Here is a 19,290-nt window from a genome sequence, read left to right as displayed (position 1 = left end):
AAAAGATGTTATTCATTGTGTGGAAGGAGATGAGAGGAACTTTCTTTGGCTTACCTTGTTTAGCCGCCCTGCTCACACTGCTATCTTCTAGCGGTCATGGAGGTGAGGTTTTCATGAAAAGTACACTAAGGCAACATCTGATCCTAGCATTCATTATTTCTCATCCTGAAATAAGTTGTCTACACCTCAAGACTGAAGGTGTTCCTTCCAGAAGAAACTCCTGGTTGTATACTTCATTGCCTCAATAAATAAACGATCTAGTGACCCTTGCAGGTGCAAATGGTAATTTGTAGTGTGTTAAAGCATATAGGTACATGACATGATTTATGATTCTAACCAGGCAGCTTTTCTACATGGCATCATAGTTTTCTCCATGGTGATGCTTTCCATACATGCTCGGCTGGCTCCGTTGCTGTGCAAGGTTCACAGCCGGGACTGCGCGTGTGGAGTTTGGCTGTGTGGAACATGTGTCCTTTTCTTGGTCACTGTTACTGTTCAAAGCTCCCTGCTGCCAGCCCTCTGTAGGCTACTTACCACAGATTTCATTGAATATATCTTCTGCAACTAAGTTTTAAAGCTGATTTCTAGTCTAACTCCTTTTTCCTTTCTTTTTTACGTAGTCTCATCCAGGTCTATCCTTTAACCAGCAGGAACAAGAGTAATTTTTGTTTTAACACTAACATCTTTTAATTAGTCAACCAGCTTGGGGTTTTTTTTTGGCAGGTATGATAAAACTGAAACCCTATACTTCCGTCCACGGACTTTTGCATTAAAAATGCTTATCCCAGGTGCTGGGGTATCTATAGAAGTAAAAATGCTTTTCTTGAATGCGTTAGTGGAATTCTTAGCAGCTCACACATGCTGTGTGTTTGCTTTTATGTGGTTTTTAGATGATCTGTGGAATTCTTAGCAGCTCACACATGCTGTGCGTTTGCTTTTATGTGGCTTTTAGATGGTCTTCAGAGGAGGAAATACTTCTTGAAAAAGCTAATCTTTATTTTAATAATGTAGGTTTGTGGCCAAGTGACACAAGTACATTTGTCTCTGGAAACTTGGGCTTTCTCTTTTGACTGGAATTTGTTGTGATAGTTGACAGACTTCTGTGCTCACAGTTACTTCAGTTGACTCTAAAATGCTCATTAAATTCTGTAGAGTACAAGGAATTTAGTGAAGGAGCACGTTCACTTTGAATTTTGGCATTGTTTGTTCTTTGTCAATAATATCCTTTGTCAATTTTCTTACTAAATAATAAAAAAAAGATCAGTTTTATCAGAGGTCCTTGGATACATACACCAAACATGCATGGCTAAGATATTTTTTTCCAGTGACAAATTTTATACTTATCCCAACAATGTATTATTTTCCTTTCTGGAAATAAACTGACATTCAGCAACATTCATTGCTGCAGTCTGAACCTGAGAACTTCAGGACAAAAACACATAAGGCGCTGTATTACCTGTTAGAAAACTTGTTTTCTCTGAGAACAGCGCAATAGGATGGGAATTAATCCCAAACTGGTTTGTGTACACACATCCCGTAGAATACAGAAGGCTTCAAGTATCACGCCAGAGATTATGGTGGAGTTAAAAATACTTCAAGATGGATTTTTTCATATTTTTTTAATAAAGTTGTTAATTTTGGTTTCTTAACATACTGACTTTTACTGTTCACTAAGCATAAACTTTAATTATTACAAGTTTATTAGATACTAGAACGGTATTTTTCACATTGTATGCTTGATTTGCAAGGATGCAGTGTGGTGTAATCTTTTGTTCTTTAAATATACCAGCAGAATTACTGGAAATACTTAATGAAATTATTACAGTGCAGGTCTTCTGTGAAATTCCTTTTGCTGTGTCCTGAGAAAAGTGTTGCATCCTAATTTCTTCCAAGAAACTGTTTAACATAATATGTAAACTGGACAAATTTCAGATGATAGTTTTACCAAAAAGTAGAGATTTTAGATGAAATGGAATAAGTTTTACATTGTTCTGAATTTGGCAAATATTTCTATGTGAAATTTTACCTTGACTTTCATTGTGACTCCAAAAAAAATTATTTTTGGAGAAAGAAAATGAAGATAATTATTTGTATGGTACTTATTCCTGGCTAACATATCTGTTTTTTCTCTGCTAGATTGAAGACTGACAAAGCTTTGCGTTTGAGTATCATTGGTGAGCAGAAACTTCTATTACTGAATATAGTATTCAACTTTTTAGCATAGGTTTTCAGTTTTACCAACTTTATAGGTACTGCAATTAGAGTTTCTTTCTCTATAATCTGACTCTGATCTTAAAATAGACTTTGAAATGCTAAAATACCTAAAATTCACACAGGTAGTATATACAGGATTGGATTTGACGCTGAGTGTAGCCTCATCTTTAGTCGGTGTACGTGACAAGAGGGCAATATAGACCAAATGTCTGTTTTGTACGTCCGTACATGTATGTATTGTACTTGTCTCCGTGCTTTTTTTTAATTACTTGTAGAAGAGGATGATATATGCAGGTTAACAGACACACTGTGCTAGCAAGTAAATTCAAAACTTTGAGACACAACCTGCAATATTTTCATGTGATTGACACTGCACCTTTTCAATTTAATCTCTTTAAAAATTGCAGTGATTGGAACTCTTGCTCAGCCATTATGTTGTTTTTTTCCCCTTGGGACCTTCCTAAGTTTCCATCTTAAGCAGTTGATACAGTGGTATTTTAAACGCTAGTTTCCAGTAAAGCAAAGCATAACATCTTTTTTCTGTAAGGAAGATATAAAATACATCTGAAATGGTGTGAGAATGTTTCTGTTACAGTTACCTTTGTACCTGGTGTGAGTATATGATGTCATTCAAAGCCTTGAAATATAGGGGGTTATTTCAAAAACTTTGGCGAACTTTAATCTGTGTTGGTGCTAGTGATGATGTAATTATTAATCTGAAGTTTATTCTTGTAGGAGAAAAATTGCAATGGTTTCAAAGTCACCTTGACCCCGATAAAATTGAGTACACAAAGAAGGAAGCTGGCGAACTAATCGAAAAGTAAGATGGGTGTTAAAAACAGGATTAAAAAGCTTGATTTATCTTTTTAAATAATGTTCTTAAATAAGATCTGTAAAGTGATGATGACTCAGAGGAGGACTTTTTATATGTTACTATTAATAATATCAAGTATTTGATTTTGTTGCAACTGAGGTTAATAATATATTGAAAGATTAATATATTCGCACTAGAAATACTCAAGTCGGTTGTGTTGTTGTTTGTTGGGTTTCTTTATTATTTAAGTATATCCTTTTGTAGTGTGTGGAGGACTCTCAATGATTTAGAGAGAAGTAATTGCATGAATTTGCTAGTTGGGTTATTCAGTGACACTTAAATGCACAGATTTCCTTCTACTTCTCAGCAAACAAAAGTAAAGAATAAAGAAGATTAAACAGTACTCAGGTGGGTCAATTTTTAGGGCAGAAAATACCAAAATTGAATCTGCTAAGAAGAAACTCAGTTATTTCTGTGCTGCTGGATGTATGTACCTGTGGCTTGTCACGATTTTTCACCTGCTAGCTAAATAACATAATATATATGTGTTCTTACACAGGTGTACCACATCAGTTTCCTTTCAGAAGCTCTGACATATTTCCTACACTGTTTATGAAACCTGTAGGCTGCTTATCAACACTAGTGATACTGCAGAGGCAATAAAAGCTAACTTTTTGGATTTGGGTTGGATGTTTGCAAGCTTATGTAGAACACGTGCCAAAGAAGAGCTTTACTTTAAAAATTTTTGTTGAGATGGTGAAATTCAGCAATTAAAAGTTGGGAATACTTAGATTTCCAGAGCAGGTGGATTATAATAATGTGGAAGTTCTGTGTTATGCAAAAGTAGTTAAAAAAAAAAAAAGGCAAATAAAAACCCCTAATCCTTCTGGAAGCTGCAGGTGATTCTAATGAAGTTCTAAATGGAGCTTCCACTTTGAAGATTATAGTTCAAATCTAAGAAGCATCTCTGACTAATTTAGAAAATAAATACAATTAGTAGAATAACTTCTTCAAATTTCAAAGTAGTTCTGTTTTGCAAAAGATTTGCATGACTGCATCTACCATAAATGCATTTTATTTCTTTCAGTTATATGTGTCGCTTCAGTGCTGAATTGGAGCAGATTGAATTACAAAACAGTATTAAAGGTAGGCAAGGAAGACAGCATGGTTCACGGGAAACTGTCATCAAGCAAACCATAGAACGTGAAAGACAACTCTATGAGGGCTATGGAATGGGTATGTAAAAGCATTAGAAATAATCCTGTGGTCACACCTTCTCCTCCTGCTCACAAGGCTAGAATCTAAGTGAGATTTCTAGGCATTATCTTTATTTTTCTCTTTAAAGGAATGAATTAACTGCTAGGTATTCATGCCTTGCAGAGGAGTTTGGGAGAGGCAAGTTGAAGAAAAGCAAAAAAAAAAGATGGTGGAGATCCAGCTCATATATTTCTGCTTTATTACTTTGTCTTTGTGCATCTTTGCTAGTACTGCCTCTTAGTGCAGGCATATGTAACGTATTTTTGAAACTAAAGTGAGATTTAATGCACCTGTCTCACATACAAATTCTGTTCAGCAGCTTGCTTGGACTTTCATTATATACAAAGTATTTTTTTATCTTAAAAGTGCATTTCAGTGGGTATGCATATTCTAACGTGCGTTAGCATGAAGACTTTATTTGCTCATGTGGGGAATAACCAGGATCACTTTCTCTACAAATTAATTACTTTTTTAGGTGGGCTTTGTTATCTGGACTTGTGCTGATGAAGTCTTTGTACACAGCTTTCTCTGATATTCTTTTGATAATATAGAAACTTAGGGATAAACCTGTGGCCTGACTTTCCCCTTTCCACTGAGGTGGCCCAGCGGCATGAGGAACTTCAGCAAGTTTCATATCATGAGGGAATGGGGTTTAGGGTTCATGAACTTGAAGAGAACGAAAACCTGCAAACTTGTGGGCTGAAAACATCTTCTGTACACAGCTTTCTCTGATATTCTTTTGATAATATAGAAACTTAGGGATAAACCTGTGGCCTGACTTTCCCCTTTCCACTGAGGTGGCCCAGCGGCATGAGGAACTTCAGCAAGTTTCATATCATGAGGGAATGGGGTTTAGGGTTCATGAACTTGAAGAGAACGAAAACCTGCAAACTTGTGGGCTGAAAACATCTTCAGAAAGAGAACTGAGGTGGCCCAGCGGCATGAGGAACTTGAGCAAGTTTCATATCATGAGGGAATGGGTTTTAGGGTTCATGAACTTGAAGGGAACGAAAGCCTGTGAACTTGTGGGCTGAAAACATCTTTAGAAAGAGATCTTTCATTCCAGTAAGGTTGAGATGTGTTTCATGTGGGAGAATGATTGCAGCAGAAATTGTAGTACTAATGTATTTCCAAAATTTGAATATTTCTGGAATTTTCTTGTTAAAATGTAGGTATTCCAGGAAGAAATCCTGGGCTATCGTGACACATCTACTCTACAGGCATAAATGATAACCCCTAAGTAAAAAACCACATTTTTTCCTCTTGTTCTTCTCAGGCAGGGAGTTACGCTCCTTTCTTTGACTTACTGGAGAGGGTGGTGGAGGGAGTGCAAGTACTCTGTGTGTGTGAAGGCCCTAACACTTACCCTCTTAATAATCAAAAACCCACAAAACCTGTGAAGATTTAAAATTAAAAATCTTATAGATAAGAGTCTGGTTGAAAGCACTTTGACTTTTTAAACATTCACCTTGGCCATTATCGCAAGTTTGAGTAAAATCATAATGCCGGATATTCTCGTTGACTTTTTTATTACCATTTATCATCCTTTGGGGTAGCCTTCTGTGCTGGCAGATTATCTAATGAAATCTTCTGAGGAGCAGTCACGTGTGAAAACCACAACATAAGCATTAGAGCCGAACATTTCCTCTTAAGGTACATAGTTTTCTTTAAGAAGAAACACTTAAACTCTTTTTGAAAGTATTTTCTGGTTTTGGAGGTAACACACAGATGCAAGCTACGTGTGAGTAAGAGAAATAAAAGACTGAAAATTTGATAGCTGGAACTAGGCTGAAGGGAAGCAGCAGTAATCTGGTGAAATAAGGGACAAAGACAAAGGGATAACGAAGTGCAAAAAGCAAAGAGTTCTTTTGAGGAGAGTCAAGTACAAAATAGTAGTGAAACTTCTGTATTTTGCTTTAACAAATAAGCATGTTGGAGATGAGTGGTGAACTTGGCTTTAAGGCTAACGTATTATTCAGACACAGTCCTTCTAACAGTGAAAGTATGTCATGGAAGATGTGAAAAAATCTGCATTATTAGGATAAAAAGCACAGCAAGGTTTGAGTTGTGTGTCATGTTCCCCTTTCTTATGATTTATATTTTACCAATAAACAAAACAAATGGCTATAAAATTTTGCCAGTGTTACTTAGTACTTTTACAACCTGCAGTGGCAGAGGAATTCAGGAATGACTTCATGCCTAATCTTTGATTTCTTAGAAAGGGGGAAAAAAAGTAATAGGAAAATAGATATTATGAATGTCATGAAATAGCTCAGTGGTAGAAAATCTCCTCTTTGGCTTTGCTTTTAAATTTTAGTTCTTCCATTTTTCCTTCCTGCTTTTTGGAAAGCTAACAGGAAAAAGCAACAGGACTAGATAGAAAGATGTCAAATGCACAAGCACAACATAAAAATAAAGCAGAATCCAGAAACATTGTAAGCAAAATTTGAGGTTATTATAGTATTAGTAAGTAAAGCATTCAGAGAGCATAGTGCAACTTCACATATTAAATATACTCTCAAATCATTCATTATTTGTTATCGCAGCTGCTGCAGGTTTTGTTCTCTGTCTAGGACAGTATTCATTCAGAGAAAATAGTTCCTGCTAAATACTGTAATTAGAGATTGGGGATAAATGGAAATCAGCTGGAAACTGTGCTTTTATGCTTTAGCTCATTATTATCCCTGGAAGCTGTAGTGAGTGGAGCTTTTGTAACTGACTTAGTATTTGTTGGGTTTTTTTCCCCCCCTATTCTTGAACTCAGTTATTTCTTGTCTGCTTGTGCATTTGCTATGAAGAGACTAGATGATATGTATTGTTTATGTTTAGGAAAGTCTCCTAAAATTTGATGCTCTGTGTGTGTATATCTATCTCAGATACATGTAAATGAAAAATTAATTCTTCTTTGCTGGCTGTTTACAAAAGTGGTAGATATCCAAAAGCATAGTAAACTTTAGTCTTTTTTAAAAAAACAGTAGCTATGTAAGGAACGTTCAGTCTATCTGTGAGATTGTTGGGTTTTGTTAGCCACTTCTTGTCACTTTCTTAGTCCTTAAATAGATCTACATTAATTTTACTGCAGTTTTCTTCTTGATGTTGTCATTTGTGTGTATTGATTTTTTTTTTTTTAATCTGGTCTTACATCTTTGTAGCAAAGCTATTGAAAGGGAATCCTAGATATTTACAGGATATGCCCTTGAAACTCAGAGTTAGCATGCTTTCAGTTGAAAAACATCATAATTATTTCATCTGAGCATCATACATTTTTGATAATTTGCTTCTAATTACGTTGCATGTTCTCTCAGCAGCATAATGTTAATTTGGGGAAAAATGGCCTTTAAAGCTAAACACACCAGTTTTATTAGTTAATTCTTGAAACTTCAGGTTATAAGGAAAACGATTTAATTCAGATGAAAGTTGTATCAGTTACATGTATCTGCTAGTGTAACCACTGTACTGTTTGTTAGCTGCTGTTTTCTGTAACGATCATTATTGTGTAACTGAGTGGCTCTTTGTCTAAAGAGCATTTATAATTTCCAGCATCCTTTTCCTTTTTTTAACTGCAGGCTGCAGATATCATCCTTTGACCTGCCTTGGGTGTTTCTCTGTATGACAGATCTAATGGATGTGATATATTTGCAGCCTATATTCTGTGCAGAGCACTGTCAGAGCAGTCACATTTCAGTCCTTGTGAGATTTAGGTAAATCTCTTGGGCAAACCTTTGCTTTGGGAGAAAGAAATGGTTACTGCTCTGAAAAACAATAAGGTTTTTATTACCAGCATACTTCTGGAAGGAAATGAAACATCTCAGCAGACTGTCGCAGAGCACTTGGTTAAAAAATGGTGCTGTGGGATACAGCTGTAGAAGGGCACTCTCACACCAGGGTTGGCTCCTCTTCCCCCTTTTTCTCTAGTTATGCTTTAGAAGCCCTCCGGTTCAAGCCTGTGCACAGAAGCAGGATCGGTTAGACCTACACCTGACAGAAGCTTTTTACTTCTCATGTCTGTAAGAACTTTGAAGTAATCTGGTCCAGTGCTTCTCCATCCAAACAGTTGGAAAGGTGCTGACTTTACAGTAATTTACTCAAGTTCTGTGTTATAAGTTAAGCTCAGTCACTCTGTCTTTTTTGTTGTTATGAAATGGTGTTAAGCACTAGCATCTTCGTGACAAAGTTTGAGAGCTAACATGCTGTTTGTTCTTCCTCAGAAGAAAAATAGGAAAATAAAACTATCTGAAAGGTCAGAAATATGAAAAAAAGTTAAATTTTTCACTGCTGTTTTCTTATAACACATAGGTTGCTGAGTACTTCATCTTACAAATGCCAGACAATATCTGCTCCCCAAAATACTGTCTTAATTTCTTTTCCACTAACTCCTGTGCCATATTTCTTCATCTTCCATTTTTTCCATCTTTAGTTCAGAAAAACACATTCCTGTGACTTAACATTTTAAAGCAAACTAAAGTTCACAAGTAGCAGCGAAACCCATGACACTGGTGCATGCTAAAGAGATACTTCTGAGTAAGACAGGTGCTGCTACTAATCTGAAAATACAGCGTTGCAGCTTTCCACCATAATTTAAGAGATCATTTACTGTGCAGTATATAGTTACTTTATTTCTACACACACGAAACTAGAGTTTCTAGTTCTGTTCCTAATCTGGCAACTGTGTAGTTTGTATTGTATAACATATTGCAAACACACATGTAAGCATAACTTCAGAATTTTACCACTGCCAAAGCAGTAAAGATCGATTCAGTGCCAAATCTTGGTTTGTCTCAGAATCTCCTCGCTTCAGAATGCCTGCTTTCTCATGACGTTGGTGATCTCTTTATCTCTTTGGAAAAAGTCCTACCTAAATTAATAAAAGCCATTAGATGCTTTCCAAGGTGGTTTTTTTCAAGCAAATAACAAAATTGAAAGGGCTTCATTTGAAAGTCTTGTCACTTAGTCCTGGTTTGTCTGAGAATAACACTGAACTGTATGTTGGATCAGTGCTTTGATAGAAGGAACAAATACAAATCTCGGTGTATTTCTGGGGCAGTTGGCCCAACTTCGCATGGTGCCACTTCTGCCAAACTCACTGATTACATCACTAAGCTCTGGCTTAGAAGCAAACTGAGTGGGCATTGCTCCTTGTAAAATACCTGAAAGAAGGGAAGAACTACTTTCTCTTGTGGCTGGGCGGGGGTGCTGGGATGTTTCAGCATTTGGCACTGTGTTGCCAAAAGTGCCGTTCAGGGGACTACAAAGAAGGCAAGAAGGACCATGGCTTTGTTTTGATGCTTGGTTGGGAAGGATGGACTCAATGTGGCATTGAAGTTTATCATAACCAAGGAATCTGCAGACAAAAAAAGAATTAGATAAATGTTTCTTTGCCTCGCCTTGCTCAGCTGTGAGCACTACCACCTTATCTATTTACCGAGAAGCAGGCTGCAGAAATCAGTGTAATTGTTATCAAAACATTTGGCGTATATTACTGTTCTTCAGTTGGTGACTTTATAACCCAGTGTGAAAGGAAGGAATGTTTTTCTGAATACTGAAGACTATCTGGCCACAAAGCCTGGAGTGACAGGTATCATCGTCCTGTGTTCTGTAGGAGTAAAATAATCTATAATCCCGCATTGATAGTGTGATCTGATTTGTTACTGTAAGACATGGGAAAATTAATAGATGAGCAAAGGCAGAACTGCATGTTCAGGGTTTCCTTGAGGACAATATAAGAAGTTGTTGAAATGTTGCAGTTTCAAGAGCTGAAATAATAAAGGGAATTTAGCATTACAGAGGCAGCAAGCATCTTCCTTGTTGAGAAACCTGCTGGCTCTGAAATCTGTACAGTTCATAGACAGCAATGAGGTATTTTATACTGTGCAAAAATTTCAAGGTTCCTAAGGCATAAACGTCTGCAAATTAGTGAAGGTGTTAAACACAGGTCACCCGCAACACTTTAGGACTGACTAAGAAAAGAATGATGCTGAATCAAGACAAAGTAGCTTAGGCATCCTAGGTAATGAGTTCAGAAATTGCACATCTAGTAGGAACATGTTGCCTACTCCAGGAGGAAGAAAAAAAAAAGGTCTGTCCCATAGGTCTCTGTACAAGATGTTTGTCTGCATTTATACTACCAAAACTAATAAAGATTTGTTGTGAGTAGATGTCACTTATTTCTGTTAGTGGGGAAGACTGAAAACTTTGTTGTTAAAACTATTGGATGTTTGTTCCTGTTCAACTGAGAGGAACATCAGCTCATGAGAGGAGACGGGTGCCAACAGTCGATGTAAATATTATGTTGCATTTACTGCAGTATCGACGGGCATTTCGGCAACCACGGAACGCCAGTTTTCCAGTATTGAGTGGTTTATAGAACAGGTATTTAACAGTGGAAACTACAGTTGCACCAGAGTGAGACTAGTTGTTGTCAAATAGCCATTCTTTGCTCTCAGACTGTCTCACTGCAGGTGGAAGGAAGTAGTAGTATATTCCAAAATCCAAGAATGTGTTCTGTTTAAACACCTGACAGCTCACTGTACTCTTCCCAGCGTTTATATTTTAAAAACGCATGCACACGTATATATATTCTTGTACTTCATGGTAAATTTTACAAAGTGTATTTAACTGTTACATTTTCTTACTTCAATTATCAGAGTTACTTTCCTAACTCTACTGCTGATCTGTCCTGCTTGCAGTGGTGACTTAAGAGCTTTGAAATTTTTTTTTCCAAAACCATTTCAAAATACTTACGGACCACTTAGTACACATTAATTTAGAGCGAGGCTTGTATTTAGGTCAGCTTTGAAACTAAGCTTTCTTATTTTACCTTTTATCTGTTGTGCATATTTATAGTAAGTTCTGCAGAGCAGAATTGTCTTTTATTACGTGGGCGAGTGAATGTTAAAAACTAGCATAACCAGACCTTGATCTTGGTTGAGGATGTTAGTTATGCTTTTAAAACAAATAACAAATTAATTATTTTCCTAGTTTCTTCAGTGGACTTTTTTTAAAGGGAAACTTTAAGTGCTTAAAATTTCACTATTTCTCAGATGTCTCAGCTTAGAGAAAATGAAGCACCCTCTTCTATTATTTGTCAGGATTGGATTTTCAGTAACTGGTACATTTGAATTCTGGAACAGTTCATGATATAAGTTCACTTCCTTTTCTTTAGCAGTCAGAGGTTTATTCCTGTTTATGTATTGCTCTACAGACCTTCTAATATGAATCTTTATTCTCATTATCTCAGTCTTTTTATCTCTGAAATAATATGTTCAGCCCTTTAGCTCACGTTTTTTTCTTTGAAAAGAGACTCACTTGAATAATGTAACACATCTAATAGAATTTAATTTCATTCCCATTAGAAATCCCAGACATTATGAACAGAAAGCATCTTAAATTCTTCAGGTAAGTTCTTTTTACTATCACTACTAACCTGTTTATGCAAAACGGTGTTTCTGAATTTGACATGTTGCATGTCTTTTTCCTTAAAGAAGAATTTATGCAAAACTGTCAAAGAATTTGTCATTTGAAAAAGCAGACAAGGTATGGTGTTGCTATTTTGGCATTTCTTAGCTGTTACAAGCTAAATGCTGGTGACAGTTAATCATTCAAATATTGGAAGGGTAAGAAAGCTGCAACAGTTAGAATTCCATTTCTGTAACTTAAGTGTCTTTTTTTTTCAATATTCTTAGAGAATATTTTTCTCTTTACCTAAAATTCTGACTTCAGCTGTTCACTGATTTACACAGAAGGTATTAGCATTTACTGTTAGGGTTTAAGGAGCAAGACATAGATTGATAGAGAAATGGAATTACCCTGTTTTCTTACTTGAAGTGAGATTTCAGATGGTAATTGTAGTCATGTAACAGAGTGACCTAAGTTATTTACAGTCAGACCTTATTATTAAGTAATGAAACCAGTACTAAGTGATGTTTTCTAAGATCCAACTCGAGGTGTAGTATGGTACTGTTTGTGTGTATATACTGGTTGAAAATCTTCAGCGAATTGACGACTTGGCTCCAGTTAAAAGATCCGGGAGCTGTGAAACTTGCTGGGCCAGCACGCCAATATGCCTTGATAATGGATTGAATGAACACTGTTGCTGACAGCTCTACCAAAGGAGATACTTCAAAGGAAAAAAAAAAAGACTTAGGAATGCTTATATTGCAAGGAACGATATACCACTAACTCCTAGGGGTGGTGTGTAGCCAGAAGTCATACTTACAGGGTGTTGGAATAAAGCCAGCAATCTCAAAGAAGAGCCAGGCCTCTGGCTGCTGTGTTTATAAATACACAATTGACTTCTTGAACTGGGACATCTGATGGAAGTGGTGGTGTTCTGCCTTGGCAGAGCAAAAACAGGTCTGTCTTACAGTTGGCAAATTCTGTCTTTGCCCTTGAGAAAAATTATCCGTGAAGTGCACTTACAATAATCAAGAAAGCATTCTATTAATTGAGTACTGGATTTGACTTGTGATATTTAAATGAACCTGTCCTCCTTCATGCAGCCTTTTGAAATAATATACTTACCCTGTGAATTAATGTTTACTTGCATTTTGTGTCCCCTTGCAGTCAGTCATACAAGATGTTAACAGCTACCGTAAATCATAATGAAGGACTTTATGTACACGTGATATGAGCTCTGCAAATTGAGCATCCAGATGAAGAAACTCTTCCAAACTGCTTTTCCATTGCTTACAAAGCTGGGAGTGTAGTGTGTCAAACCTAAAAGCACGTGGCCTGAAGTAACTGAGGATACAAATAGTCTGTGGGAATAAAGTGATTCATAGATACTTTTTGTTCAGAGTGTCAAATCTGAAAGTCCCTCATTCTTCACAGAGAAATTACAGCTGCTGTAGTGTACGAGATCAGGTGAAAATGTTGGTGCATATTCATACTGCAGTGGGACTGATAGTAAAATTTAGAAAAGCAGCCTCACTTGCGTTAGCATCTTCTGAGGAGAGGTGAAGTAACTCTGCCATTCCTTCTTGCTATTTCTATTGGTAATTGTTTTTCATTACTTTTTTGGTTTTTTCTTTAAGAGAATGGGATGGTGATCTGAGGAAACTGCCAAACATCAAAATGAAAAAGCTCTCCGCTAGGGATGCTGCTTGCAGTCACCCTGAGGTGGCAGATGTGGAAGCTAAAGAAGAATTAAATAAAGCAGAAGAGGTGGCCTAATGAGCACCAGCTGATTCAAGAGCTGAAACAGCTGACGGGAATTGTAAGAAACCTATTTTCTTTATCACTGGAAACGAGAATAAATTCTGACTATATTTGTGAAGGGTTTTTACTACTTGCATTTTTTATGAGCTCACTGTGTACCTATGGTAAAGAGTAAACAGTATATTATTGTGTAAAACTGTATATTATTGGATAAAAAATTTTGAATATAAATAAATACTTAAAATCTTAATTGTGTCCTTACTTTTCATACTGTACCTTCTCTTTAGGATGGAGGCTCCTGAGTTGACAAAGCAATTGGAGTTTGTATCTTGAAATCCTGACTGGTTGAGTACCTCTTCCCTGGTCATAGAGCAATCAGGATTCAGACACCTGTTAGAAATACTCTGTGGTGGGAAATTCTTCCTTTTTCCTGGTAATGGCAAGACTGTATGTTGTTTGGTATATAAATAGCAGGGACCCTGGGAAACAGTTGCCACTGTTTACCCAAACAACTAGTGGCAAGTCTTACCCATCTCTTGGGGTGGTGGCTGGGACGTCCCTAGGTGTACACGGCTTTGTGGAGAGCAGCGATGGGCCTCATCTCACAAAATCCTGTGCTGCGTGGCACAGAACGCTCGCCTGGGGTGTAAGAAATGCTCTCCCCTTTGGTGGAAATGTATGTGCAGAAGGTGAGATGCATGGAGCATCAGTTAATCATGAGGAACTCTTCTCTTGTACCTCCTCTTGTCTGAGGATCTGTGTGAGGAACATAGAAAGCTGGAAAGACCTCAGTAAAATACTCAGTATTTATTTTATGTTCTATCAAGAGAATTTGAGAGAATTACACTGTCCTCACCACTCTGTATTGAATTCAGATCAGAAGCCAATTAAGTCCCTACAGTCTGTTTTTTAAATACATCTTTTGTCCATTTTTTTTTTTCTGCTGACCCCTCTGTTGAGAAAGCTGTGCATTTGAAAATTAAGTCGCTTAGGATTTAAATAGCAGGCTTCCTTTACGAAGCGACTCTTTAGATGCGTTGAAATCTGTCTTTCAGGAAGGTTCTTAGCAGATTCTCACTTTTAATACTGCAAGATAAAAAAATTTTAAAAAGGCAGAGAAAAAAAGGGCAAGGGCAAAGGCAGGGATAATTTCACAGCAGGCATTAAGTGGGACATCTCCGTTAGTGGGGATTAGATTGGGCACAGAAGTCCCAGCTCAGATGTACTCTCTGTACACGTTGTAGCAGTTACAGTTCAGATGCCTGTTAATTATGTGGAAATAATTATTCCTGGTGGTTGATCTTTCTAGTACTTGGTCCCCAGTACAGTTCTGTGTTAAACAACAAGGCTTTGTAACGGTAACTCGGATCTTTCACAGATACCCAGGTACGTATTGTCTTAGCTTTGCAGCGTTTTTCTGTTAACATCTACATTAAGTTTTTCCCTCTTAACAAAATAGGCTCGTACTATCCTTCCATGTTTTAGGAAACCAATCTATTTAGATAATACAGAATCAACCATTGTCCTCCTTACAGTAATCTAAAGAAGAAACCTGAATAAATTTAGCAGACCTGAAGCGTGTGTGAGTGACCTAATGCATCTCCAGGTGGACTGCAAGTCTTAAACCTGGCTCGAGGTGTTAGCCTCTGACACCAGCCGTATCTCTCGGCCGTCACATCACTGCTTTATGTTTTCGAAATGAGTGTGCTGAAGTTCAGGGCAGGCTTTTGCTATTTTTTTTGAACTTTGGTAGATTGAGCTGTGTGGTGGAATTCAGCTTGTTTTGATTTATAAAACTTAAGGTGTTAAACTCTGGTGGGAGCTGAGCCAGGGTAATTGGTCTGAACTAAAGCCGTGTATGTGTTTGTTCAGGGCTTTAGCAGATTTTGCCTTTCGGAAGATTCATCTTAACTTTTTGCTTGTATACAACATCTGATGCAGAAGTCGTCACTTTGGGTAAAATACAGAAGGAAAGTGAGCAGAAGGTGTCCCAATAATGACAGTCTATTAGGCAGACATCCTGGTGAACGCTTTAAAAAAGATTGTCACGCAAAGTTATGAAGAATGGGATGTTCTATAGTCTTTGAAACAATTCAGTGATAAGGCATTATAAAAAAGTAATTATGAGTTGTGTGGTTGATGTGATAGTCAAATAGTTGAGTTATTTTTTAACGTTTGTTGTTCACTCCTCAAGAACATGTTTACAGTTTGGGCTTTGTTGAGCTTGTGGATTTTCTCCCTTGAAGCCCATGTATTCGCTGGTTGTTTAGTTGGCTTTTAACCGGTCTTGTGGGCCTACGGCATAAATAATGAAAAAAAGAACAGTTTCACGTGTGAACTTTTTACATTGAATTATCAGAAAAAAAATCATGTGTAGCTGTCAAGTATTCATATTTGAATTGAAAAGTAATCCAGGCTTCAGTTGATGATGTGCAAGACCAATTTACCAGATGAGTTTTGTTGCAGAATACTAATGTGGCAAGGGGAAAGAAGGAAAAAAAAAAAACCAAACCCAAAAGCAAGCTGTGTGTTTGTTTATTTACTTTTCATTTCTGTGCTCAGAGTTTTTGTGCTGAGAGGGCTGGAGTCGGGGGAATGGTGAGAGAGTCTTTTGCCTGACGTGTGCTACTGGGATGAGGTAGGGGAATCTCTTCATAATCCAATCCTGGCTGTGCTTTAAGCCAGCTCTTAGGGTTTTGTATGCTGATGAGTTTCTTCCCTATGGTGGGAAAAACAAAGGAGGAATGCTCTCAGGAGTTCTGAATTGTTACGCTGTTTCTTTAACATGAAAATCTAGAAAGCAGCTGCTGTTTTAGGAATGAGAAATATTTATGTGATGTTCTCTGTTCTTACAAAGTTGCTGTAGGGAATACCTTGAAATTCTGTTCATTTGTGACTAAGGATTACAGACTTTCATGTTAAATCCTCTATTATAATTCTTTGTAATTGACAGGGTTTTTTTCTGGTTAAAGATTAATTTTATGGAAGATTTCTTGCATTTGTGTCAGATACTGCTTCACAGTGTCCCTGTGTTTTTTTTAGCTTTTAACTGCAAAGTTGTAATAGTTAAAACTCAAGTTTCTTTAATTATCAGGGCTCATATTAAACATACAAAATTTCAAACAAAAAAAAGTAACATTTTAACATGGAAAGCCACTTTTATATAAGAACTTTGGAGTTTTTTTTAATGTACTTTCTAATTTGTTACACTGCGCTTTGCAGTGTACTTAACCCAGTCTGGCCAGAGCCGAAGTATACCTTCGAGAGCTAAGACTGCTTGAAGGAACTGGCTGAATCACATTTGAACTTTCAGTAGCAGCTGAGCTGTTAGTTGTGCTCTGATTCTGGAACTTACCTATTGATGGTCTCGGATGGAAAGAACCAGCTGACTTTTAATTCCAGTAGCAGTACAATTTTTTTCATGTAAACAAAGCAAATGTTGATTTTTAAAACAAAAACCAAAAACCCCGCAACAGAAAACACTGTTCTTCTCACGGCTGGTTGTATGCAGTGGATTAATTAATTTACAGTTGTTTAGTACTGGAAACAAATGTGACTGAATTAATGGAACTGTTCACCGTGGCTTTCCAATCTGCTCCACAAAGTTGGTTCTGAAGGGATGAGATTCCCAACATTTGTGATGTGTGGAAACAACCACACAGGGAGGCACACAGCCCCAGTATTGTGTTTTTCCTTTTTTTGATCCTTACGGAACTCGAGTATATGCTGTGGGATACAAGAAGTCAAAAAGGCAACAGATATGAACTATTTTCTGAGCCATTCCCAAATAGTTCAAGGAACAGACTTAAAGAGCATCTTATGTGTGAATTTTATTTTTTTTTTTTTTGTCTTTGATTGTAATAGCATGTTTACTCATCTCTGTAATGACGCTGCCATATGTGAGGACAGAGTCTGGGATCCAAAAATGTGTATGTTGGAGTCCAACTTTTAAAAAACTTCTATCTGCCAGGTGTCTAGCAAAAAAAGGAGGAAAGAGTAGTAAAAAAGGCCAATATTGGTTTTTCTCGGCACAAAAAGTTCTCCGCTTAAGGAATCCTCCAGGCTTAGCTTTCTTGTAAAGGGCAAAGAAACGCCTGCCCTACAGAAGTATGTCAGATTGGCTGCTTTGGGCAGTCTCAGCAAGACACAATGCGGACATCATATTTCTATCTTCTAGCTCTTTCAAGAGGAAAAATTCATTGTAATTGACTTCTGGACTTTCTTCCCAAAAAGCAGTAAGTTTTAGAAAGGTAAGAAACTTTGCTAATGAGGTGGTGTGATTTAGGCACTGCAATTTAAGCTGTTGCCTTAAATCCACAGCTAGCAGGGTCCTGTGCACAGTTCCTTTAATAAAATTCTAAAAATAAGCTGACGGTGGGAGACTTACTGTAGTGGTCCTGTAATCCAGTTCCCTAAGCTTTAACTGCTTGTATTGCAAATACTCTCCAATTTTCTTAACAGGAAGAGTTTGACAACGTAACTAACTAGTTAGTTTCATTTTTCATTTGTAACAGGTATTTAGACTTTGAGTTATTAGACCAAAATGCCAGCATTACTCTAAAAACAGAAGCATTTTCTAAAGAAATACAGAAAAGTGGCAGCATTCTACTAAGGTCGGCTGATATTCAAGGTCACACACAGCCAGCCAAGACACTAACATGCTGATTTGAAAATCTATAAAGTGACAATGCCCGCTGCCAGGACATGAGCCGGCCAAAAATTCTTACCCATACTTTTTTAATGATATATTCTTTTTCCCCAGCTCTCAAAATGTACTAACAAACCTAGAGGTAAAAAGTGGCACTTGAAGAAGATTCACTAAAGCCTTTGCCTGAACTTTCTTCTGGACCGATTTGTTCTTTTGACTGCGTTCTTCAGGGCTCCTGTAAGTAGCAGTCTTGCTTCTGGGAGCCATTAAGATTTTGTTGGTTGGTTCGTGTGTTTTCTTTTTTTTTCTTGAGTTATATTAAAATAACTCAGCTAAATCTTGCTGCTTTGCTTTTCACTTCTATGCTGTTTGTGAACCGTTATTAAATTTGTAGAACATGTCGTTTACCATGTTCCCAGACATGTGCATGCACCCATGTAATGTTCCATGCTTCATTATAGCCTTATTTCTTCAAATTATAAATTGTGTAAGCTCTAAAGGCATGGTAACTGTAGGGTAGTCCTGAAGAAAAAAAAAATAACATGCCATTTATTGAACTAGATGACCCTAAAGAAAGAAGAAAAAGTTTTCCTTTGTGTCATACAGGCTGGACACTTTCAGGGTGGCTTTCAAGAGAAGTGAGACCTAATTTAGTTAACACTAAAAATTACTGTGACTGTCGTCTTTGGTTTTTTATTTGGAATAGTGCCGATTATTGTATTTTCATCTATATTACCTTTGAGCTGTTTAAAAAAAAGGAGGTTCTGTGATTCAGTTAGGATCAGTCATAAGTATTTGCAAGTAATAATAGAAGGGCAAGTTTGTCCCTGGGCTCGCGCTCTCCAGCAGACTGGAATCGTTCTGTTCTCAGCCGTGGTATAAAATTCATCCAAGGTTATTTTCTGAGCTCCGTGACACAGGCGGTGGAAACGCGGTACACCATTCGAAGTCCTTTTGGTGAGTTCTTTGTTAACTGACAATTTTTTTGACTTTTAGATAAAGCTCATGCAGAACAGCCTCAATATTTCATTGGGGGGAGGTGTGAGTAAATACCATATAGCATGGTTCCTTTGTTGTGTGTATACAGAGAGGGAACTGAAATGTGTTTTGTGTTCTAATGGGACCCTCCATCAAGAGATTCAAACTCCTGTCTGCCAAGCAAAAAGGCACAGTGACCTATACCTCTCTTCTCTTAATTTGC

The 19,290-nt window shown here is 37.2% G+C and overlaps 1 protein-coding gene across 1 annotated transcript in view; it reads left to right on the top strand.

Annotated features, from left to right (window-relative positions):
• Positions 1-13,561, top strand: part of TMA16 (translation machinery associated 16 homolog (S. cerevisiae)) — a gene marked incomplete at its 5' end in the record, with an annotated part of 20,103 nt that extends 6,542 nt beyond the window's left edge. The window contains 5 exons of the mRNA XM_009700132.1: positions 2,137-2,174; positions 2,950-3,034; positions 4,116-4,264; positions 11,638-11,680; positions 13,318-13,561. Coding sequence (XP_009698434.1) covers positions 2,137-2,174; positions 2,950-3,034; positions 4,116-4,264; positions 11,638-11,680; positions 13,318-13,456 — 454 coding nt within the window. The remainder of the gene's footprint in view (positions 1-2,136; positions 2,175-2,949; positions 3,035-4,115; positions 4,265-11,637; positions 11,681-13,317) is intronic.
• Positions 13,562-19,290: the final 5,729 nt, after the last annotated feature.

Source organism: Cariama cristata, unplaced genomic scaffold, assembly GCF_000690535.1.
Source record: "Cariama cristata isolate BGI_N322 unplaced genomic scaffold, ASM69053v1 scaffold230, whole genome shotgun sequence".
In the NCBI taxonomy this organism is placed as follows: domain Eukaryota; kingdom Metazoa; phylum Chordata; class Aves; order Cariamiformes; family Cariamidae; genus Cariama; species Cariama cristata.
Note: the sequence above shows the minus strand (reverse complement) of the source record. Positions and strands in the feature narration are given on the sequence as shown.